Source organism: Aethalodelphis obliquidens, unplaced genomic scaffold, assembly GCF_003676395.1.
Source record: "Aethalodelphis obliquidens isolate GAN/ISIS:26980383/991018 unplaced genomic scaffold, ASM367639v1 scaffold18, whole genome shotgun sequence".
NCBI lineage: Eukaryota > Metazoa > Chordata > Mammalia > Artiodactyla > Delphinidae > Aethalodelphis > Aethalodelphis obliquidens.
The window spans coordinates 902,881-926,810 of NW_020837962.1; the positions used below are offsets into that span (position 1 = coordinate 902,881).

The 23,930-nt window shown below is 52.0% G+C and overlaps 2 protein-coding genes across 7 annotated transcripts in view; one reads left to right on the forward strand and one right to left on the reverse strand.

Moving 5' to 3' along the window:
• The window catches only part of MYH11 (myosin heavy chain 11), a 127,950-nt gene extending 104,561 nt beyond the window's left edge, over positions 1-23,389 (forward strand). The window contains exons 25-42 of one of the 3 annotated variants that reach the window (XM_027117294.1): positions 385-556; positions 2,071-2,283; positions 3,398-3,542; positions 6,504-6,710; positions 8,217-8,321; positions 8,410-8,562; positions 8,785-9,033; positions 10,555-10,767; positions 11,103-11,315; positions 11,532-11,693; positions 12,092-12,220; positions 12,522-12,610; positions 13,035-13,158; positions 13,770-13,978; positions 14,901-15,009; positions 15,087-15,259; positions 19,493-19,531; positions 22,684-22,832. In XM_027117294.1, the coding sequence (XP_026973095.1) occupies positions 385-556; positions 2,071-2,283; positions 3,398-3,542; positions 6,504-6,710; positions 8,217-8,321; positions 8,410-8,562; positions 8,785-9,033; positions 10,555-10,767; positions 11,103-11,315; positions 11,532-11,693; positions 12,092-12,220; positions 12,522-12,610; positions 13,035-13,158; positions 13,770-13,978; positions 14,901-15,009; positions 15,087-15,259; positions 19,493-19,523 (2,696 nt within the window). In that variant the 3' untranslated portion in view covers positions 19,524-19,531; positions 22,684-22,832. Of the gene's footprint in view, positions 1-384; positions 557-2,070; positions 2,284-3,397; positions 3,543-6,503; positions 6,711-8,216; positions 8,322-8,409; positions 8,563-8,784; positions 9,034-10,554; positions 10,768-11,102; positions 11,316-11,531; positions 11,694-12,091; positions 12,221-12,521; positions 12,611-13,034; positions 13,159-13,769; positions 13,979-14,900; positions 15,010-15,086; positions 15,260-19,492; positions 19,532-22,413 lie in introns of all 3 variants that reach the window. The other 2 variants (XM_027117293.1, XM_027117292.1) reach the window with 2 other exon arrangements.
• The window catches only part of NDE1 (nudE neurodevelopment protein 1), a 48,007-nt gene continuing 35,595 nt past the window's right edge, over positions 11,519-23,930 (reverse strand). The window contains exons 9-11 of one of the 4 annotated variants that reach the window (XM_027117295.1): positions 21,647-21,727; positions 19,867-20,003; positions 18,357-18,432 (exon numbers count right to left, since the gene is read on the reverse strand). In XM_027117295.1, the coding sequence (XP_026973096.1) occupies positions 18,398-18,432; positions 19,867-20,003; positions 21,647-21,727 (253 nt within the window). In that variant the 3' untranslated portion in view covers positions 18,357-18,397. Of the gene's footprint in view, positions 11,553-18,356; positions 18,433-19,866; positions 20,755-21,588; positions 21,728-23,930 lie in introns of those variants that run through there. The other 3 variants (XR_003435065.1, XM_027117298.1, XM_027117299.1) reach the window with 3 other exon arrangements.

Here is a 23,930-nt window from a genome sequence, read left to right on the forward strand (position 1 = left end):
GCTCGAACCCGCGTCCCCTGCATTGGCAGGCGGATTCTTAACCATCACGCCACCAGGGAAGTCCCCCAGTGATGTTTTGAATGGACATTTTAAAAGTAGGAATATCAGACAGGAAATTTGAGAATGGAAGATTATTGCAGGAAGGGGACAACCCTATCCAGCTGCCTGCTCACCCTTAGTGAACACACACGTTAATTCCAGAAAGTGCTTGTCACCAGGACTGACTTTCCTTCCACAAGACAGTGGTGCCAGCGGGACAGTTACCAGTGGGGGGGATGTGTGAGTGTGAATTTCCTCCATGTGAAATGCCTGAGCAGAAAGGCTCGTCCTCCAGGGGTCTCTCTGGTAGTGTCCACCTCCTGAGGGGCCCTGGCTTTGTTGTAGTGCGGCTGAAGAAGGAGGAAAAGAGCCGGCAGGAGCTGGAGAAGCTGAAGAGGAAGCTGGAGGGCGAGGCCAGCGACTTCCACGAGCAGATAGCCGACCTGCAGGCGCAGATCGCTGAGCTCAAGATGCAGCTGGCCAAGAAGGAGGAGGAGCTGCAGGCAGCCCTGGGCAGGTAGCGAGGCTGGCGGGGCAGGTCCAGTGTGTGCTGGTGCCCTGAGGGCCACTGCCGATCTGCGGGGGCCTCGGTCTTCCTCCTCCTCCTCCAGGCAGGCCTCCATCTCATGCTAGGTGGCCCAGGCCAGGCCTCCCGGGTGCCTCCCAGTCCTGCTGGCACCTTCAGAACTTTCCCTTTGAATTTCTTCTCTTCCTTCCAAACTCATCCTCTCTTCTCCCACTGTGTCTGCCTCTTGGGTGCCCAGCCTTTGTCATCTACACCCCAGCTCTGGATTTCTGGTTGTGCACGGAGTCTGTTCTGTTGGCACCTCAAACACCACGGGTCTGAGGCTGAGAGGACCCTCCTGTCCCCCGCCCCCTCCTTCTGAGGTCCTTCTTTTTGCGAATGTGTCTCCTCCCTAGCTTTTACCCTCCTTCTTGTCCCACACACAGCATGCAGCAGTCCTCAGAGTCTGCCCGTCCCCTGAGGTGTGTCCCACACCCTTTCCTCTGTGCCCCCTTCTCCCAGCTCTGAGCTGGATTCACTCTAATGGCTTCCCCCCGGGGGTATTACAGCAGCAACAACTAATGGGTATTAGCCTGCTCACCGTATGCTAAGTTCTGCTCAAGCAGTGTCTTTGCAGACACTTGGCCAGGTATGCAGCTGTTACCTCCATTCACTGAGGAGGAAGCTGAGCCAGGGGAGGTGAAGGGACAAGTGACAGTCACCCAGCTTTTGAGAGACAGGCTGGGATCCATTCTCTGATTAATCCCCTGGCCAGCTCTCCCTCAGCCCGTTTGTGCCATGTGACAGTGCGAGGGTGATGGGCCACCTCGTGCCTTCCCTCCTGAGGGTCCCTTTCCATCCATCGTGGGCAAAACCAGAGGCAGCTCCATAGTGGTCAGGAGGGAGCTCCCTTCCGTGCCATTCAGACAAGGCTCCCCATGTCCCACACTGACCCCCAGTCACTGCCTCCCCCGGTTTTAACATCCCCCCGCCCCACCCCCAAGCAGTGCCTGGCTAAGAGCTTTGCATGTAGCAGAACTCAGACGCTGAGCAGATGGAAGAAAGAATAAACCAGTAGTTGCCAGGGAGGAACAATTGTCTAACATTCAGAAAGCATCTATTAGGCTCCTAATGTAGACAAGGCACCTTGCTAGTCTGGGACAGTGCTTTGTATTGTCTATCTCTCTCTGTCTCTGCCTCTCTCTCTCTCTCTCTCTCTCTCTCTCTCTCTCTCTCTCTCACTCACACACACACACACACACACACACACACACACGCATGCACACGTGCAGCATGACCTGTTTTTTTACATCAGCCCTTGGAAACCACGTTTCTGCATAAGCCTCCAAACCGTCCAGCATGGCAAGAAGTGGTCTGCTGTGTCTCGGGACATGAGCGAAACATGTTTTGATATGTATGGAACCCAAATGGCTGGTTCCATAAAGCCATTTTTGGCCACATTGTGGGATGGATAGCAGGGGGCTCAGGACCCCAGGGTCTTAATTCTGGGGATCTGTCCCCGGCAGGCTTGATGATGAAATCGCTCAGAAGAACAACGCCCTGAAGAAGATCCGGGAGCTGGAGGGTCACATCTCAGACCTCCAGGAGGACCTGGACTCAGAACGGGCTGCGAGGAGCAAAGCTGAGAAGCAGAAGCGGGACCTTGGGGAGGAGCTGGAGGCACTGAAGACGGAGCTGGAGGACACGCTAGACAGCACGGCCACCCAACAGGAGCTTAGGTGAGGGGCCCCCGCCCCACTGGCCCACCACGCTGATGCGACGGTGGAGAGGGGCAAACCTGAGCAGATCCTGGGTCATGGGGTTCCTCAGGCCCTACGTTTATCGGCCTGATTGTATTTTGCTTTAACTAATATAAGCATGCTTACTTTTAATCTTATTTTGCATCACAGTCAGAGGATATACTCAATTAGAGAATGATTTGAAAACTGTAGGAAAGTAGATACCAAAAGCATCACCCCCAGTCCCACCACAGTTAACATTTTGGGGGATTTCATTCCTGTCTTTTCCTGTGTGTGTTAAATTTTCAAAATAATATTTATTAGATTGGTCTCTGATTAAAGAGTCACTGCAGGCTAACAGCCAACAACAACCAAAAAACACAAAAACAAAAGCCACCAAAAGAACGGGTCACCTGCCAGATAATGAAAGTTACTGCCTGACTTTTGTGAAACTAGATCGCTTATTCATTCAACAAATACACAAATGTGCTTTGAGTGCACCCTGTATCAAGCGCTAACATGGAGAATTATTTCCCACATTTTGGGTTTTGTGCTACATCACTTATCTGGGCCTAGAAGCCAGCACAGTGTTCTTCTCCATTCCCACTGGCCCAGTGCAATGGCTCAGAGCATGGGCACAGAGTCAGACTGTTTGGGTTCAAATTCTCGCCCTATCACAATGGTTTCAACAGCTTGGGCAAGCTGCTTACTTTCTTAGCTTTAGTTTCCTCATCTATAAAATAGAAACGATGATATTCTTGCCTCTTAGGGTCACTCTGAATATTATATGAGATGAACTTAGGTCAGGGCCTGGCATATTGTGCATGCTCAGTAAATAAGAGCTAATGTTAATATTTACGGTACAGTTTGCAATTCACTTTGCATTCTTCCAACAATATCATGTGCTGTATTTTGTGTATTTTGTGTATTTGTTTGCCAGCCCTGGGAGATTCTGGGCAGGTAGTATGCTCCTCGTTTTGAGGAAATTCCAGGTCCAGAGAGGTTAGGTGACTCCCCCAAGGTCACCCGGGAGAGCGCTCGTTCTTCTGCACAGTACTGTCTGAGGTGAACCGCTGTCTCCTCCACCGCCAGCCACTGTATTCTTCCTGTCCAGGGCCAAGAGGGAGCAGGAGGTGTCGATGCTGAAGAAGGCCCTGGACGAGGAGACTCGGTCCCACGAGGCCCAGGTGCAGGAGATGAGGCAGAAGCACACGCAGGCCGTGGAGGAGCTCACTGAGCAGCTGGAGCAGTTCAAGAGGGTGAGTTGCGATGCTTTTTTTGTGACAACAAAATATCAAGAACCATATGTCAACAGCTTCAAATAACTACATATCAGTGTCTATACTGAGACCAATAACAAGCTACAACAATTCGAATGAGAGTGATGACAGCCAGCATTTATTAAGTGCTTACTGTATATTCTGCTGATTAATCTTTACAACCACCCACTGGGATAGGTACAATGAAGCTCATTTTACACATGAAGGAACTGAGGTCCAGAGCACCTAGAGGTCACACAGCTAGTCAGCGAGCGTCCAAGCAGTCTGGCTCTGAACCCACTTCTTAGCCTCTCCAGGGTAGGGTATACTATACACTGCTCTTATGGATAAGCAAAGTTTAGCACAACTTCTGGGAAGTTAACAACACTGAGAACCTTCTAGCCATCTTCATTTCTCTGCAGATCAGAAGAAGACTATCATTATTTGATTTGAGTAGCAAGACAGCTCTCCCTGCTGTAGTTTTTTTTTTAATTATTTATTTTGGCTGTGTTGGGTTTTCGTTGCTGTGCGCGGGCTTTCTCTAGTTGCGGCAAGCGGGGGCTTCTCCTCGTTGCTGTGTGCGGGCTTCTCATTAGGGTGGCTTCTCTTGTTGCAGAGCATGGGCTTTAGGCTCACGGGCTCTAGAGCGCAGGCTCAGTAGTTGCGGTGCACGGGCTTAGTTGCTCCATGGCATGTGGGATCTTCCCGGACCAGGGCTCCAACACATGCCCCCTGCATTGGCAGGCAGATTCTTAACCAGTGCACCACCAGGGAAGTCCGCAGGTGTAGTTTGAGAATGGCTAGATCTAATCTTTCTTTCTCCCATGGTTGGCTACTTGGGGTATATGGGACTTGAGACAGTTAAATAGCTCTACTCTGAATGCTTCATATCGGGAACTTTCTCTCCCTTTGGAGAATTTCCTTGTATTTCATTCCCAGGAGGGAAATTTTTTAGCTTACGACATCCTGCCAGGTTGCTTCCCTAAGAGTCTGAATTATACCATCCTCAGCGCTACGGCTTCCCCCCTGCACTTTCTAGATTAAATGGCTGTTGCGTTACCTAAAAATTGTTGGAGTTTGCATTTGTTTCTATCGCCAATCAAAGTAAATGTTCTTCTATGAGCTGGTTCACGACCGGTTCTATCAGAATCTCAGAATTTTCCCGTACATTTAAATAACGCCAGCAATCCCTCATACGGCACTGTTTATATGCCACTGTTCCAAAGTTTTACGGACACTGACTCATTTAATTTCACTCGTGACCTTTGCTAAAATGCAAATCTCCAGGCCCCATGCTGAAACGTGCTGTGCCAGACTGAACACCCCTCATGCTCCAAATGGAGAAAAGGACGCCTGTTCATGTCCCCTTGTCACTTGTCACATGGGGTCTGAATATGAATCTTCAGCATTCTGTCCGTTCTTTATATGTGTTGGATAAGTAAGCCCTTGCTAATTTTATCTACAACATGTATTTCCCCTTTTAATTGTCTTCCCTTTTTTATGTTCAGAAGTTATTTTTTATTGTGATAGCATCTGAACCCAAATGGGCTCTTCCCACCTTCTGAATAGTAAGGCCTCCAGACAGTGGTAAGGTGTACGTGTCCCTCTTACTCTGTGTTTGGAAGAGTGGGGCCTGGAAAGGTAACTGACCAGCACCGAGCCAGGTGGCTGTCAGAGGTGAGCAGGGGCTGGAAGCCACACCCCGGATTCACAGCCTGGACTCTTTGGAAAGACTCAGTTGTTCACGCCACCAGCAGACAGCATCCACGTCTGACCTGTATAAGAAAGAAGAGGCTGGGAACGCCTGTCCACCATCTCAGGAGCGTTGAAAAAGAGGACTATTTGACCTCTAGTAACTTTTCAGATTGTTGGGAAAAAGTTGTAACATCATTCCTATCTTGAATCCCCTTACATGTGTATAGCGTTGCCACCATTCTGGGAAAAAGGTTTTTGGGGAGCCCAGATCCCGTGAGGTCCCCCAGGGTCCTTGCTCATCAATCTGCACTATTACCCTAAGAGGCACTTTGTCCCTGTCTGAGGTCCCAGCAGCTCTTAGTCACACCTGGAGCAGAGGAATGGCTTCTGAGGCTGCCTGGACACTGCACAGCACCTTCCTGGGGCTGAGGATGAGCCCACTGTTGATTCCTCTGCTCTTGAGACCCACACTTCTCTCTTGCTTCTTTCCTCCTCCCTACAGCCCTGGGAGAAGGCTCCTCCCTTCTTCTGCTTTTTCCCAAAATACTTTTTTTCTTGGAGAAACTCATGCACCTACATGAGCTAGTTAGATAAAATAACTTTCTCTAAACTTTCACAGAAATGGCAGTGTACATTCAATGATAAATCTGATGGACAATAGGGAATGGTGGGGACTGGGGCCAAGTGGAGTGTGATTGCCCTATTTACAGGGCTGGCTGCTATGTAGATCCAGCTGACTGTTACCTTGGAGGAAGGCAAGACCTCTGTTTCCAGATCTTTAGTTTGTTTTTTTGAAAGTCAGACTTACAGAGGTATATGCAGCAAAATTCACCAATTTTAAATGTATAGTTCAATAATTTTGACAAATGTATTCATTAGTGTAACCACCACCTAGCCATGAAATAGAACATTTGATTTTTAAAAAAAGAAGCTGGGAATCCAGATTTTTATGTGGTATTTCTTAATTAAAATGTTAAAAGGTACTGCATGGATTAAACAGGACAGGATGGCAGGGTTGATGCAGCCCAGGGGATGCCAGTTTGCAACCTCTGAGCTTTAGGAAAATGGAGTCCAAAAAGTCTTACTGGTGATTGTGTGTTCTTCACTGTGTCGTGTCCCTCCCCTGAGGCAGGGGGCACAGGTCCCTGGACTTACTGAGGGAGGGGAAAGGAAAGAGAAAGAACCCCCGACAGCACAGGTCCCTATCTTAAATGCTCACTCAGCCACGGCTGTAACACCTTCCCTCCCCTCTGCCTCTCTGGCCAGGCCAAGGCCAACCTGGACAAGAACAAGCAGGCGCTGGAGAAAGAGAACGCAGACCTGGCTGGAGAGCTGCGTGTCCTGAGCCAAGCCAAGCAGGAGGTGGAGCACAAGAAGAAGAAGCTGGAGGTGCAGCTGCAGGAGCTGCAGTCCAAGTGCAGCGATGGGGAACGGGCCCGGGCCGAGCTCAATGACAAGGTCCACAAACTGCAGGTGAGGCAGGCTTCGCTGGGACCGACCCTTGAGGGATGAGGCTCTTCCAGCTAACAAAGCCTCTCTCGTGGCAAAGCAAGTCCGTTTCCTCTAGTTACATTCCTTGGGGAGATGAGATGGTCGCCCTATTCAATTTAATGTTTAAAAACTCTCTTCCACTCATTGAGTATTTATTGAGTGCCTGCTGTATGCCAGGCACCATGTTTAATCCTGAGATACAAGAGCAAGGAAGCAGACAGACACTGTCCCTGCCCCAGGAGAACTCCAGACTAGTGGAGGGTAAGACGTTAATAACCACATAAATGAATGTAAAATGATGCTGGAAAGCAGAGGCATATAATGCAATAAGTGTAAATAATATGGGTGCCTGGGCTGCAGGAGGAGGGGTCAGGAAAGGCTTCCCTAAGATGTATAGTCTGACAGGTAAGAAGTCTATCTACTTATAGGCAGAGGGAGCAGCATGTGTAAAGGCCCGGCAGCAAGTGGGAAATTAGAAGAGATCACGTAAGGCCAGTAGAGCTAGATGCCGAATGGAAGGGGAAATGTGGCACAAAATAGGATTGGAGAGGTAGGTTGTGGCCGGAGGACACAGGGCCTTCAAGGCCCCATTATATGTATGTTGGTCTTTACTCTGAGTGATGGGAAACCACTGATGGGTTTTAAGCTGAAGAATGACATGGTCTGGTTTTCTTTGGTCTTAATTAGCTTTGAATAGACATTTGGCCTGACCTGCCATTCGTGGGATATGGCCCCACTTCTGATAAAGATTTAATGCACCTAGAGCCTGGGATGAGGGTGCAGGGCAGCGTTAAGTATGAATTTTTCCACATGCAGTTGGGCACAGGGGTTTTGCTATCCTAAGACAAGCAACGTCCTGAAGGAGTGGAGTCAAGATCATTTACATCCTTACTGTAAATGGGAAGAGAACAGATGGTGTGCAGGTATCTCCGAAAGGACTTGCTCAGAGATACCAGCTCCTGGAGTAAAAGGCAGAGGAAAGTTAGAAGGCTTTTACCTTTAGTGTCTGCGTCTTTGGTTTTGCCACAAGGGTCAGTGAAAGGGCAAAGAGCAGGGGTGAAGAAGAGGGGTGGTAGGGACAGGACCCCTGGCAGTGGAAGTGCCACCTGCAGTCCCTTCCCCCACTTTAGGGAGTGAGTGAGCCCAGAACATTGTTCAGTGTCTGGAGCCTCAGACCTGCTGCTTCATCTTTGCCAACCTTGGCAAGGATCCAGGATCCATTTAGAGGGATCAGGGCCCAGTCAGCACAGTCTAACTACAGTCTAACAGGGCTCTAACAGGGTCCTAGAACCAGAGTCTACAGCCAGAGATTGCAACTTGTACGTGATGTGCTTCCCTGGGGGGGCATGGAGTGACCATGACCAGGCCGCCTAGCTCATGGGTATTTTGCAGTGGATACCCCAAGGCCTATCACTGAGTACAAAGGGCTCCTCTTAATGAGGATCCTGTTCTAGAGGTTCCGACTAACCAGTCTCTTGGCACCCTCAGAATGAAGTTGAGAGTGTCACGGGGCTGCTCAACGAGGCAGAGGGGAAGGCCATCAAACTGGCCAAGGACGTGGCATCCCTTGGGTCCCAGCTCCAGGACACCCAGGTGGGTATCGTGCCACATCAGCCAGAGGCACCTGGGGTACGACCTTCCTGGGGGTGGGCCGCTAGACTTCCATGTGTCATTTCCATAGGAGCTGCTTCAAGAAGAAACCCGGCAGAAGCTCAATGTGTCCACCAAGCTGCGCCAGCTGGAGGATGAGAAGAACAGCCTACAGGACCAGCTGGATGAGGAGATGGAGGCCAAGCAGAACCTGGAGCGCCACATCTCCACTCTGAACATCCAGGTGCCCCTGCATGTCCTTGCATTTCTGGGCCTGAGCCCTTAAGGGTAGATCAGTGGCTCCGATGTGATTGTGGTAGAATGGTGGCGCCATTTTGATTGGCTCGCTGGCTCCCCCTGCTGTTGCGTTTCTTCAATGAGTCGGTGGTCTTTGCTTCTCAGGGGCGCAGGGATGGGAATCCCTCACCACCCTCCTCTCACCCCACCCTGGACACTGCCATTTCAGCTCTCCGATTCGAAGAAGAAACTGCAAGACTTTGCCAGCACCGTGGAATCCCTGGAAGAGGGCAAGAAGAGGTTCCAGAAGGAAATTGAAGGCCTCACCCAGCAGTACGAAGAGAAGGCAGCTGCTTATGACAAACTGGAAAAGACCAAGAACAGGCTTCAGCAAGAGCTGGACGACCTGGTCGTTGATTTGGACAACCAGCGGCAACTGGTGTCCAACCTGGAAAAGAAGCAGAAGAAGTTTGATCAGGTAGGGGCTAGAGGGCCCTCCACTCTGCTCATGGACCCTGGCTGGGGGGAATTGGGTCTGCAAAGTATCCAGTGTGGCTGCTGCGTGTGTGTCAGCATCCCATCCAGGCTTTGCTGGATGCGATGGAAGCCTAGCCTGCTCTGTGTGAAACAGTAGTTAGGGCTTCTTGGTCAGAGGGAGGAGAGTGGCAAAGCCTCAGTGACTGTGACTTTCCGGGTCCCACCACCATAAGGGCCATCTAGAAACCCAGTCATGCCTTGGGCTCTAGCCCTGATAAGGAATGAGGTTTACTGATTTTATTACTAAGCGAGTATTTACTGAGTGCCTGCTGAGATTTCCAAGTAATTTAAAGGATCTACCCTTGAAATACCACTGTTCCCTAACATTTCATCACAGAGAGTCTTGAGCACACAGCAAAGCGGAAAGCACTATACCGTGAACACCTGTACACCACCACCTGGCTTCAATCATTAATGCTTCACCAGGCAGACTTTATCACACACTATTTATAAGGGTGTATTGCATCTGTCATTTATATCTTTTGGATGCATTTCAAAGCAAATTACAGACATCTGTACATCTCCCCTTGATACCTCAGCATTGCATATAAAAACTAGGGTTCATTTTTTAAAGTATTTTTTCTTCCCTTGAATACATACAATGAAATGTGTAAATCTTAAGCATACACTCACTGAGTTCTGATAAATGCATACACCTGTATGACCCAAACCCCGAAATACCAACTTTTAATATATGTTACTCAGATTTAGTAAATATGATTTGGTTTACAAGTGACTTGGGATTTATTCCAAAATTCAGTTTTGGGATTGTACTTTGGGATTCTTCCCTCTTCTACCAACCATCCCTTCCCTGTGCTGACAGCTTGTCCTCATTGCTTCTAATCTGCGGTCTCATTACCTGGCCCAGGGTCTGAGGCTGCTTTATTATTTTCCTGTCGCAAACAGTGGAGAGTTTTTGTGTTGACTGCTGTTTGGGAGTCCCTGTTACTTGCCTGTCTTTGTGGAATTCTGGCAGTCTGGGTTTTGGATGTTACGGCGTGTACTGCTCTCTCTTTCAAAAGCTGAGATTAACGTCAGTATGCTGTGTTCTTGGAACTGCTTCTCCAGGCAGAGGGGGAACTATGTGCAGATCCATCCACCACTCACCATTGCCCTACCGCGGCTCATAGGCTACTCTTGTGAGCGAGCGACTGTGGCCATGAAACAAAAGAATAATTGGACTCTGGGAGGATTAAATGTCACCCTGACCTCGGTCACAGCACATTCTAACCAACATGGGCAGCGTCAGTGACTTCCAAGCACAGAGATTCAGTGGATGCTGGCTCTGCAGAAGGTTGACCTCGAAGTCGGGGAGCAGTCTTATTATAAACTGTTTGCTTAGACACCTGACTTCCTTCCACCTGCACCAGGACACAAGGCTTCTTCCCCATATTTGCAGTTCAATGCAGCCGACCCTCAGGCATGCCTAGAGCTCACCTCTGGGTCTTCTGCTGTGTTGCAGTTGTTGGCTGAGGAGAAAAACATCTCTTCCAAATATGCGGATGAAAGGGACAGAGCCGAGGCAGAAGCCAGGGAGAAGGAAACCAAGGCCCTGTCGCTGGCACGGGCCCTTGAGGAGGCCTTAGAAGCCAAAGAGGAGCTTGAGAGGACCAACAAAATGCTCAAAGCTGAGATGGAGGATCTGGTTAGCTCCAAGGACGACGTGGGCAAGAACGTAAGTGGCTCTTCATCATCTTTGCTTGTCTACGTTTCACCCACCCACTCTCTGTGCTATTTATCAGTCCACGGGGGAAGGAGGGGGCTCCATGCCTCCTTCATGCTAAGGAATACTCAGGAATTGGAAGGAGTCCCTCAGGCTGATGCAAAGAAGGGGCCTGGTTGAGAACTGCATTTGGGGGTGGGTTCTGAGTCAAGGGTTCCGAGAGGATGGCTCTGGTCTGGACTCCTGGTCATGCATCTTGAGAGTGGCAAAAGCCATCTCCCTGACCTTGATGAGCTGTCCCTGGGGGCTGCCCGACCATCTTCATGACGTCGACCCTTACGTAAAAGGTCCATGAGCTGGAGAAGTCCAAGCGAGCCCTGGAAACCCAGATGGAGGAGATGAAGACCCAGCTGGAAGAGCTCGAGGATGAGCTGCAGGCGACAGAAGATGCCAAGCTGAGGCTGGAGGTCAACATGCAGGCCCTGAAGGGCCAGTTCGAGCGGGATCTCCAGGCCCGGGATGAGCAGAATGAAGAAAAGAGGAGGCAGCTCCAGAGGCAGGTAATCTGTGAGGAGGAAGGAAAGGGGGGAAGGGGAGGTGGGGCAGCCTGCTTCCTTCCTCCCACCTCCACTTCCTGGCTTCATGGAGACTCTGATCTCTCACCTTTGACCTGGGGATGAGAAACCCACCTTGCAAGTGGTTATGCAAACCTGGGCGCTGGGAAGGGATCCTAGGGGCGGCCTTGCCCGGCAGCGCACGTCTCTCTCCTTGCTCAGCTTCACGAGTACGAGACGGAACTGGAAGACGAGAGAAAGCAACGTGCCCTGGCGGTGGCGGCCAAGAAGAAGCTGGAAGGGGACCTGAAGGACCTGGAGCTGCAGGCCGACTCGGCCATCAAGGGGAGAGAGGAAGCTATCAAGCAGCTGCGAAAACTGCAGGTGGGTGACGCCCCAAGGGCCGGGCGCGCGGGGGAAGCCAGGTCAGCAGCAGTGGGAGGACACAGGCCTCCCTCTGTCGCCAGTGCCTGGTCACCTGGTGCTTTTCCATCACCCTTTAGCTTTGGGGGCTGTTTCCTGCCCTGGGGAAACATCAAGGGGGGGCAACATTTGGGGGGGGCAACATCAGGCATTTGGCTGCGGCCCCCAGATCTCAGCACCGCTTCTTAGGTCTGCGGAGCCCATCCAGAACCGTGCCCCAGGCAGCCACCTGGCCACGTGAGGCTGAGGGCTCTGCAGTCAATCGTGGGAAATCCTAGGGTCGGCACAGAAAGGTAATTTGGGCAGCAGGACTCGGTGAGTAAGGACCTCTTAGCTGGTCCCGCCTGTTGACCACGCAGGCTCAGATGAAGGACTTCCAGAGAGAGCTGGAAGATGCCCGCAACTCCCGGGATGAGATCTTTGCCACGGCCAAAGAGAATGAGAAGAAGGCCAAGAGCTTGGAGGCAGACCTCATGCAGCTACAGGAGGTAAAGGCTTCTTCTCGCTGCGAGAGCCCTGATGGGGATGCCGTGATAGCAGCCCCGGGCACCCCCAGCTTGTGCACCCTCGTCCAGCATTCCACACGGGTGGGCCCCATAGCGAGGGCGGGGAAAGACACAGGGTTTCCTCCCTGATGGATCTGCAGGCCTCCCCCTGAACTCAGAGGAGGCCGAGCCATTTTAGAGGCAGCTGGGGGCCAGGTGACAGGAACGGGGTGGATTCTCGGGTGGGCTCAGCCCTTTCCGGGCAGACAGCAGGTTTCCTTGCTCCCCACCTGCCACCGTCCAGGATCTAGCCGCGGCCGAGAGGGCTCGCAAGCAGGCAGACCTGGAGAAGGAGGAGCTGGCTGAGGAACTGGCCAGCAGCGTGTCTGGAAGGTATGAGCCTCATGGGGAGAAGGGGGTCCCTAGACTCAGATGATGAGGGAGAGGCAGTCAGAGGAGAGTCTCCTGGACCCCATTTAATGCTGAAAATGATAGAACGTTCAGCTGAGCTTATGACAGGGGTCATGGGGTTCTCCACCCTATTTGAGGGTGTAGCCAGTTTCACTCATTCGGCATGGCGGGGACAGGGAATCTGGGGACGTCGGGGAGGAGGGAATTGATCCTCATCCCAGGCCTGGCTTTGCTGACACCAATTGGCTCCCCACTTCCTGCTATGTACCTTTGGACAAGCCTCTAAGCCTCTCTGAACCTCAGTTATAAAAGGCGGCAACCCTGAGGCATCGCTTCTCCAAGAGAGGAAGCTCTCTAAGCCTCTGAGTGGAGGCTGGAGGCCCCAGAGTGGCTGCCTTTCCCTTAGGAACGCGCTGCAGGACGAGAAGCGCCGCCTGGAAGCCCGCATCTCGCAGCTGGAGGAGGAGCTGGAGGAAGAGCAAGGCAACATGGAGGCCATGAGTGACCGAGTCCGGAAGGCCACACAGCAGGTGAGGCCGGGGCAGCCAGGAGCAGGGCAGCACATGCCTCAGATCCGCCCCGTCCCAAGCCTCACACGGCTTCAGGACAGGCTCCTGTGTGCCAGGCCCCGGTGGGGGTGGACGAGAATGCGAAGGCGGGAGAGTAGGGACCCAGCACGTCTGCTCCCGAGCGTCCACTCCCTCCCCTTCCGGTCACACCAGCACCCCGCCTGCAGCACCTCCTTTGGTGCTGCCTCCAGTAGACGATGCTCACCCACAAGGGCCTTGGCGGTCTCCTTCCTGCTCTTAGCCCCCACCTTACAACAGTGAGCACTCAGTGACGTCACTGAGCGCCAGCTCCATGATGGGCGCTGGGGACCCATCGTGTGACCTGGGCGCCTGGGTGGCACCGGGATGCTTTTCCTGGAAGAGCTGCCTCTTGAGCTGGGTCTTCAAGGATGGCCAAGAAAGAGCTGGCTGCTGGAAGGGAAGGAGGAGGCCTTCTGGGTGCTCCAGCTCCAGGGACCTGCGCAGAGGCCAACGAAGGCTGGGGGCTGCGGGGCGGGGGGAGCCGTTCATCTCAGTGCACCGTCTGGCACTTCCCAAGCCCTCCACCTGGTGACCTTCACCCTCCTCCCCAGGCCGAGCAGCTCAACAATGAGCTGGCCACGGAGCGCAGCACGGCCCAGAAGAATGAAAGTGCGCGGCAGCAGCTTGAGCGCCAGAACAAGGAGCTGCGGAGCAAGCTGCAGGAGATGGAGGGGGCAGTCAAGTCCAAGTTCAAGTCCACCATTGCGGCTCTGGAGGCCAAGATCGCACAACTAGAGGAGCAGGTCGAGCAGGAGGCCAGGTATGGTGGGACCAGTGCCCGAACAACAGCCGGCTTGCCAGTGAGTGGCGGGGATGTCGGGGGTCAGTCAGCCTCTCTGGGCATCATTTCTGGCTGAGAAATCAGCTCAGTGGTACCTGCACTGCAGCTGTGTTGGGAGAACTGAGTGAGAACATAGGAAGGTGCTGTGCCCTAGCCTGGCCTGGAGTAAGCCTCTGAGACATTAGCTGCTCTAAGCAGCATGACTCTTCAGTGATGTCAGCCAGACTTCCCAGGAGCTCATGTCACTTTGCCTAACGTTGTGTCTGCAGGATGTCACATTAATGGGTACACAAAACATCCAAATCATCAGCCCACAGACACATGGGAAGGCTTCTCACTTAAGTACGGTCCCTGAGCTGTAAGGTCACAGCACATTCATGACCATCAGATAGGGTCGGGATCCTTGCACTGTTTTTGCTTTCGGTGGTGGCTTTACGGATAACTCACATACCACACAGTTCACACATTTAAAGTGTACAGTTCAGTGGTTTTCAGTGTACAATTCATAGGCACACGCTCACCAAAGTCAACTGCAGAACGCTGTCATCACCAATAAGCAGCCCTGTATCCTTAACCATCACCGTCTATTTCCCATCCCCAGCCAACCACTGATTTAATTTCTGTCTCTGTTGTCTATTCTGGACATTTCGTCAAGTGGGATCATACATCACGAGGCCTTTTGTGACTGGCTTCTTTCATGGAGCATGTTTGCAAGGCTCCCCCATGCTGTAGCCGACGTCAGCACTTCATTCCTTTTCATGGACGAACATTATTCTCAGGATGAGCCCTGATTTGGGCTCAGGAAAAGTGCCCACCGTGGGCCATGCTGGTCTGGTTTACACACCGACTGCTAGGGAGGCCCTCCCCATCCGAAACATCCCCACTCCCCCTGTGTGTGCAGAGAGAAACAGGCGGCCACCAAGTCGCTGAAGCAGAAGGACAAGAAGCTGAAGGAGGCCCTGCTGCAGGTGGAAGACGAGCGCAAAATGGCAGAGCAGTACAAGGAGCAGGTAACCCTGCCCCGCCCCCTCCCAGCCCCACAAGCCCTGCCACAGACCCCCCTGACCCTCGGGCCTCTCCTTGACAGGCTGAGAAAGGAAACACGAGGGTCAAGCAACTCAAGAGGCAGCTGGAGGAGGCGGAGGAAGAGTCCCAGCGCATCAACGCCAACCGCAGGAAGCTGCAGCGGGAGCTGGATGAGGCCACAGAGAGCAACGAGGCCATGGGCCGCGAGGTGACGGCGCTCAAGAGCAAGCTCAGGTGAGGGACCAGCCCCGGGGGCCTCATCTCATGGGCTGGCTGCACGGGTCGGCCTGAAGCCTCCACAGTGGCTCAGAGCCCCTTTCCCCAAAGCCCTCGTGGCTTTCCGGCTCAGCATCACGTATGCAGCACCATCGTGTGCTGGACGTGGGCGGGGCCCAGATCACAGGGGCCCTCCCTCTGAGCAGCACCCCTTCTGTCCTAACAACCGCTCCCATCCCATCCTCCAGGTGAGGAGGAGGAGGCGGCAGTACCTCCATCTCCTGAGACCTTTCTTCGCTGTGTCATCAACAGCTGCAGAATCCCTTCTCCCTTAACCTCTTTTCTGGACTTTCTCTTCCCCACCTTTCCCTGACTCGGCGTTTCTCTGCACTACTGCCATTCAGGGCTGAATAATTCTTTATCATGGGCTGCCCTGTGCACTGTAGGATGTTAAGCAGCATCCTTGGCCTCCAGCCACTAGATGCAGTGGCACTTCCCCCAGCGTCCCCCGGGGGGGCCAGCACCCACAGTTGAGACCCTCTGCCGTAAGTGGACTGCGGTTGTTTTCTCTCCCACACCCCTGAACCTCCGAGCCTGAAGGGGGTGGATGCTCCCCCGCTCCTCAGGGCTCCTTCCCATCCCCTTGTCCACCTGGTTCCCTGAAGGTTTGAGCTCCGTGCTTCCTATCACACTCGCTCACACCCCACAGCAGGTGGGTGATCCAGCCTCTCAAGTCCACGACCTTCTCTCCTCCAGGACCCTGCCACTCCCCGGGCATTCCCAGTAACTCTCAGCCCTAATGTGACCATCAAGCACCCATCATCTGCCTGCCACCACGTTTCTTTAGCTCACTCCCTCTGTCTCCGCCGGGGTCTCCAACCCCTCAGCTCATCCTCTCATCCTCTCGCAGCCCCACCGACTCCATGGTTATGGTCGGCCTCTCCCACATCCTCCACACTCTGGTCTCCCCTCCTGCTGTGTTGTGCTGACTTGGTTAAAACACAAGCCAAATTAAGCCCAACTGCCAACCTTCTGCAGCTCAAAGCAGTGTGGAAAAGCAAACAGGTGTGCTGCCACTTCCGCTGGAAACTCTAAGTGGCGGAACCAAGCCGACCTCACTTAGTGCTGCCTGGACTTTGGCCTCCCCTTCCTCTCAGTCCCCGCCTCCTCTCACCCTCCCCCATCCTCTCAGCCCTCCCCACTTAGGCATCTGCTGTTCACTCTCCCTAAACTTACTATCCCTGTCATCCTCACTCAGCTGATGACTTTACTTCCTGTTTAATGGAAAAATGGAAACTATCATGAAGTATAGACAAGCCCCCACTTCCCTATCGACACACCTCCCTACATCTATGCTCATTTCCTCTGTTTTTTCCCATTTCTGTGCTCAACTGTCCAGCACCAACTGAGGTCCACCCCACCATCAGACCCACCCCCCATCTTGTTTAACTGAGGACGTTGTTCCTGAAAGTCCTACCCTTCCCCCTTGTGATATGTTCTCTCTCACTGAGTCATTCCATTAGGTCAACAAACCTAATCCCCCTTCCCTGCTGTTACCACAAAACTCTAACTCAGTGGTCAGTCCTCAGTCCTCACCTGACTCAGCAGCATATGCTATAGCCCATCGCTCCTCTTTACTGGGCCTCCCAGATACCACCCTCACCTGGTATCCTTCCCACCTTTCTGGCCGTGTTTCACCTCTTCTGCTGGTACCTCATCTCAAAGCCCAGTTGCTGTTGGTCTGCCCAGGGCGCCATCCCGGTCCTCTCTCCACCCCTACTGCTGCTCATTCCTTAGGTGATCTGAACCAGCCTGGTGGCTTCAAAGTTCCATCTGTAGCTAGTGACTTCCTAGTTTATCTCCAGCCCAGACTTCCTGGGATTCCAGACTTCCTTGACATTCCCATTCAATGCCTAACAGGCAGTTCACACCTAAACATACCCCAACCTGGGCCCTGACTGAACCCCTTCACACCAAAACCAGCTCTTCTCACAATCCTCCGCAGCTGAAAGTTGCCATTAATCCAGGCCACAAACCTTGTGCTCATTCTTTATTCTTCTCTCTCCTTTACACCCTGCATCCACTCTGTTGGGAAATCTGGTCAACTCTCCCTTAAAAAATACTCTACATCCAGAATCGAACCACTGCTTGCCACCCTGGTCCAAGCTACCCTCGCCTCCCACCTAGACAACTTTCTCAGCCTCCTTGTGGGCCTCTCTGCATCCATGCTGGCCCCTTATAGTCTGTTCTCAACACAGAAATGGAGCTGGATCACGTCCCTCCTTTGCTTGAAGCCCTCTATGGGGGCTCCACCTCACTCACAGCCAAAGTAACATCTTCACAATGGTTAGTTCCACTAGGCCCTACATGATCTCTGTACTCTGCCTCCTAAATTACCCCTCCACCTCCACCGCTTCCTACACTGCCTCAAGGCCCTTGCACTGGCTGCTCTCTCTGCCTGGAATGCCCCTCCCCCGGCTTGCTGCACTAGCTGGCCCCTCCTTCCCTGCCTGCAGGTGTTCACTCACCCATGTTACTAGAATTTCCTACCTTACTCTTTACCGTTCTCCTCTCTCTTACCCACTTGTCATCATGGAACTTGCTATTTCTTTTACTTATCTCGTACACAGTCTGTCCTCACTCTTGGCCTGCGAGCCCATGAACACAGAGGCTTTGTCTGCTTACTCGTCCCCAGTGTCTGGGATAGTGCTGGGCACAGAATAAACCTTCAATTGTTGAGTCAGAGGTGATGTTTCTCCAACCTCAGGCATTCTCGTACCACCTTTGCCATTTTGCCTTACCACCTGTACTTCTGTTGACTTGATGTTTTCTTTGAAATTAACTATTTAATCATACATATGTCTATTTACAAATGAAACCTACCACCCCTGTACTGTTAAACCAGCATGCCTTGCATCAACAGGTCACAATGAAGTTGAAACAGTGAAAACTAAACAATAGTGAATTCTAGCTATTGTGGCCACAAATTGATGACTATGACCTGAAGGCAGACTTCTCAGTTAGAAAGGGAATGACAAGACATTAGGACCAAACAGATTTTCTGACATAATCAGATGTATTTAAGAGTGGAAAAGGGAATACCTTTCTCACTGTGCACTTCAGCAGTCCAAGGGCATACCTAGGAACCCTCTGCAATCACCTGGCATCTCGACTCCAGACTCTGAGAACCACTGCACGAGACAAGGGGAAAGCCCAAACCCCTTTCAGGAGGGGAAAGAGAGCAACTGGCTCGGAGCACAGGGATTTGGGAAGGAGCCCCCTGCCTGTGCAAGGTGAGGGGTGGTGCGTCCCCACGGCTGGACCCCCCAGCACTTGCTTGGCTGCTGACTGGATGCTGCCCTTCCTCGGAGGCGGGCTGAGCAGTGGGAGAGCAGTCAGCCACCCCAGCTCTCTCACCCTTTTGTTGTCCCCGCTCCCTTTCTTGGGACCGATGATTCTTGCAGCACATGCCGACCACCCTCTTTGGGTTCTGCCCCAGACAACGACCCTTCTTGGGCTGTACAGGCTGGCATCGGACTAACCATTTTTTACAGTTAATATGAACACGCACACAACATACAAGTGGAAGACGGGTCCTACCTTTTCCACCTTCTCTGAGTCCTCTAGATGTACAAAAGCACAAAATCAAGCACTAGAGCCTTGAGTGAGGTGGGCAAGCCTAGCCAGCTCCTCAGCGAGCAAGAAATTATAGAGCAAGTTTCACACAGTTTTACCAGGCAGGTAAATCTCAACACAAGCCCTGCTTAGAGCCCGAACAACGCACCTATCACTCCTGACACCACCAGGCATCTCCACAGGAGCCGCCCAGGGTGCCCACCTCTACTGTCTTGCTATGGGCATAAAAGGCAACGGACGGAGTAATGATACTAAAACGCGAGGCTGCTGCGGGCTCCTTGCCCAGGTCTGTTCAGGTTCTGTTCCCATAAGGATATTTTGGACTAGCTTACTCAGATTCCTTTACGTTCCTGAACAGATATGCAGAATGGGAGGAAGCCACCTGAGTTCTTCAGAGAAGTTCTGAAGGACAGAAATTTGCTTTTTAATTGGGGGAAAAAAAGGCTCGTCCTTTTGTGTGCCAGGCTCTCTGAGATCTCGTGGCTTCAGGTGCTCCACCGTAAGGGTGACTTAAAGGTGCCTTTAATTATTTAATTGAAGCAAATGCATTGATGATTAAAATTGCACTTGAATGGGAGGATGGTAACCACCGGGGACTCTCTCTCTCTGTTTCAGAGGCCCCCTCCCCCAGGAAACTCCGCAATGACTCACCAGGTATCATGCCTGCAGCTTCGCGGCTCATGTCTGTGGCTCTTGGTTTCCATTTCCTTTCTGCCAGCCTGCCCCCCCCCCCGCCCCCTGCCCCCCTGTTGTGGCCCTCGCAAATTCCCGGGATTCCTACAAAATCTGAAGGCCTAGATATCTTAGTTCAAAACTTTAGTCTTTTAGTCTTTCTTCAAAACCAACATCGACACAAGAAGACCTCATCGCTTTACCCATTTTCCTTCCTTCCTTCCTCCCTCCCGCTTTGGCGTGTGACGTGGCACTGATGTGGCCTGTCGCCGCGTGCTGAGGGTTTAGAGGCTGCGTGTGGCTTGGATGGCTCTTACCTGTGTGACAGGCCCCTAATAATGAAGAGGCCATGGCTGTGCCGTACTCCCTCGTCTGGCTCAGACACCACGTTGAGCAGATATGCCAGCTCCACTGTCTGGGTACCATCCTGGAGAACGGCTTCCATCCGGCTGGTCTGGTTCACAAGTCAGAATTAGCAAAGCACAGGGTCATGGTGGCCGCAGCCCAGCAATGTGCCCCCCAAGGTGGGGTTTCCACACACGCGTGCGAGGGAAACGAGCTCTCACCCCGATGTCTCACTGGGGTTGCGTGGGGCTTGAGCAAGGGCCAGCTGCTAACTGCATCTTCAGTGCACGAGGGCCACAGCGGCCACCACAGGGCCGGGCGCGGTCCAGGTAGATCCTTTATTGGAGGTCTCATGGGCACATGTTCACGGACTGGGGATGGACACCCAAGACTCAGGGAGCGCACGGGGCCTTCAAAAGACAGGGTTGAGAGGCCGCGACTTCTCTGGGATCCTGACAGTGTCCTCACACATGAAGTGAGGCACCTGGGGCCTGGCTTTCACCTCCTCCTCGAGAGACCCAGCCAGCCCTGCCTTGTGTCTGTCTTCTCTCTTGGAGAATCCCGCCTTGCTGTCGCTACCCAAATACTTAAAGCTGGATGAGGTCTTGGCAGGAGTTTTAGGCGGGAGCATCACACCTCCAAGACACGGCTTTTGAGTAGTTTTTCTGCCAGTGCATCCCGATCACGGGATAAGCTGGAGTCTAGGGTTGGCTGGGGTGTAGGACCCACCCGTTGATGGAAACTGAGTCCTTGCAAAGCAGCAGGTGCTTACGCTCTTGTGCCGATCCCTGGGATGCCAAGAGTACCTTAGATACGTTTCTGAGTCCATGAATAGAATCCAAGTTCTCCAGGATCAAACCCTTTAAGAAAATTTTAGAGGGGTCCTTTACTTCCTGTGACAGATATAGCCAGTGTCAACCTTTGCCTAGGATTTGAAGCCAGTTCCTTCAAGAAAGGCCATGAAGAGGCCAGAACAGACCGGCTTCGGGACTGGTGCCCACGCAGGGGGCTTACAGGGACCCAGGCGCGATTGATTTACTTCTTAGATCAAGGGAGCGCATTAATCAGTTAAACTCCTCTAGTTAGCAAATGCAGACTCTTCGGAGACACAAAGGGAGCCTGAGCCACTGTTTCCAGCTCCAGGCCATCCCATCCAGTTTTGAACCTGGAGGGTTAGACACGGAGGAGAGCTGTGTGGATGGCTGCTGAGCCCTGCACGCCGGGACCCTATTTTGTCCCGAGTTCTTGGAGAACACAGTGCTAAAGAAGGAAGAGACTTTCAAAGAACCTCTAGAGACTGAGTGATAGAAAGTTAGTTCCAAAGGAGCTGGAGGACTTCCCTGGCGGTCCAGTGGTTAGGACTCTGTGCTTCCACTGCAGGGGGCACAAGTTCAATCCCTGGTTGGGGAAGTTCTGCCTTTGAGGTGCGGCCAAAAAGAAAGAAATAAATAAAAGGGGCTGGAGGCCTAGAAGCTTCCCTCTGATGGGAGTGAGGCTGACCCAGGTCTTTAGTCAGCAGTAGCTACTAAGTATTTATTCTTGATCGCTGCCCCTTGGGAAGTACCATCCACCGTCCCCAGAGGGCTTTACCAGCCCGGGTTCCTCCCACCCTTGGACTCCAGAAGGCTCATGCTGGGAAGCCCCATGTCAGCGATCAGGAAATCTCTGGGCCTTGCTTATGCCTCCTGTCTTACCTGAGTTGCCCCCTTTGACTAAAGAACTGACGGGCTGGGTTCACTGGGATGGGCTCACCCTCGTGGCTTTTCTGTCCATACTTTGTGTGGCGAAGCAGGTCGTTTTTGTTGCAAAAAACTTGCTTTCTTCTTAGACATCCTAAAATGAGTGAAGACCTGTCAAACAGGGTCAGATGGCTGGAGCCCAACACACAACATTATTTGTTGTGGTCGCTGAAAAGAAGGCAAACTTTCCTTCCAAACAGTGGAGGTTAAGTACAGGCGGGTCTGATTTTTCCTCCTCCTGCCTGCCCTGCCCTCCTATGCAAAGCCTTACTTCAGGTGACCAGGGCAGGCCCTGTGGGAAAAGGGCATCCAGAGCACGGAGGAGAGGAGATGGGAGCAAAAAGGACAGAGAGAAAGGGGTGTCCCACCAGCTAGGGCTAAAAGACACCCTGGATTAACATGTCTAATGTTTTTCTGACAAATATTCATTGAGCACCCGTTCTATGCCTTGCACAGTGCCTGCCATGGGGCGCCCCAAACAGGCGAGATCCCTGCCCTGGGGGAACTCAGAACAAGAATTCTGCTCCATAAAAGCAGAGCAATGCAGTGCCTTTAACCAGACAGCACCCTTGGCATCCATGCAGGGACCTCCTTCCCTCTCAAGGGTTGGTGGTCATTCTCACCTTCCTACAATTCAAAACCTAAACCCCTGCCCCCTTTTCCTTCTGAAAGCAAGGAGGTACAGACACAACAGGTCCCCCTCATCCCTGCTCCACAGTGTAGGAATAATCCCATGAGGCCATCACCCCCACTTGCCTTTTTTCCTTCTTTTCTAAACAGAAATCCACAGCCAACCAGAATCCTGTGGGTCAGCAAATGACCAAGCCAGATACTTTTTAAAGCAGATGGTCCTGCTTTGAAAAACCTACTTTGCCCCCATTCCAGCTGATTAAATGCACCCATATGGGTCAGGATTTGTTCACTTCAACCTGAATATTTGCGTCTCATTCGAGTTTGTTTGTGTTTGTTTTTTGCCCCGTCTGAAAATCTCTTCCAAGCTCGAGGGAGATTTCTGTACTAAAGAAACATGCGTTTTCTTAACACCCACAGGCGAGGGAACGAGACCTCTTTTGTTCCCTCGAGAAGGTCTGGAGGACGTAGAGTTATTGAAAACGCGGACGGTTCTGAAGAGGATATGGACGCTCGCGATGCAGACTTCAACGGAACCAAAGCCAGTGAATGAACAACTTGCTCAAAACAGGACAGAACCAAACCCAGTGGACTCCTCTTAGCACCATCTAAATCCATTTTCAAACTCCAAACATCACAGACACCCCTCACGATGAATATAAAGACCACTACCCTGCATTCAGGGCATCAACTTAAGTTTGGAACGATGTACCGAAGGAGAAAAACCCAACAAGAGACACAGACACACCCACTCCCTCTGCCGAGAACTGTGCAGAGATTTTGAATTTTTAGAAAAATATATCCATGGTAACTAATCACTGGCAACTTAGTTTACATGAATTGGGGAGAAAGTCACCACGATGGGTGCCACTGTCCCCACCCCCAGCCCTTCCTGCCCTGTGGACTCTTCCATCGTCCCGGTGGGCCCTGGTTTGAAAATTCCTCTTCCCTCCGGTTCCCGCACATCAGATGCACACAGTTCACCGAGACCAAGTGCCTTCTGTAGTCACGTGAATTAAAAAGGAGACGCCGCTCAAACGGCTAAGAGCAGGAATGTCACACTGTTTTATATGCACCCCAGCTGTACTTAAGGACACCCTCACTAATAAAAGGTTATAAATCACTAGAATAGAGTTGACTTTTCTGTTGTTTTCTAGAGAAAGAGGACGGGGTGGGGGGGGTGGCCTCATTTAATCCTCATGACAACCCTATCAAGTCAGGGTTATTATTTCATTAAATGGGGAAACTGAGGCCCAGGGAGGTGAGATGAATCGTCTGAGACCCCACAACTGGCCAAAAGCAGAGCAGAGACACAGAGTGAGTGTGAGTGAGGGGCTCCTCCACACAGGAGGTGGGTGGCTCGAGGCCCAAGGAGTAGGACCATGCCCGGGAAGAACATATTTATCAATCAAAACAGCACGTATTTAATGTGAAGAATGTGAGTTCCTTGAATGTTTGAGTTAAAACACAAGACTTCGACCAGCAGGGCTCGACAAACTTTTCCTATAAAGGCCCAGAAACTTGAGTATTTTAGCCTCCATCATGGTCTCTGTCACATTTTTGTCTTTTTTTAAAAAAATTAAACCACCCTTTAAAAATGTAAAAACCGTTCTTGGCGTGAGGGCCATAAAACCCAGGCCTGGGCCCGTCCCTTCCTTGGCCTGCAT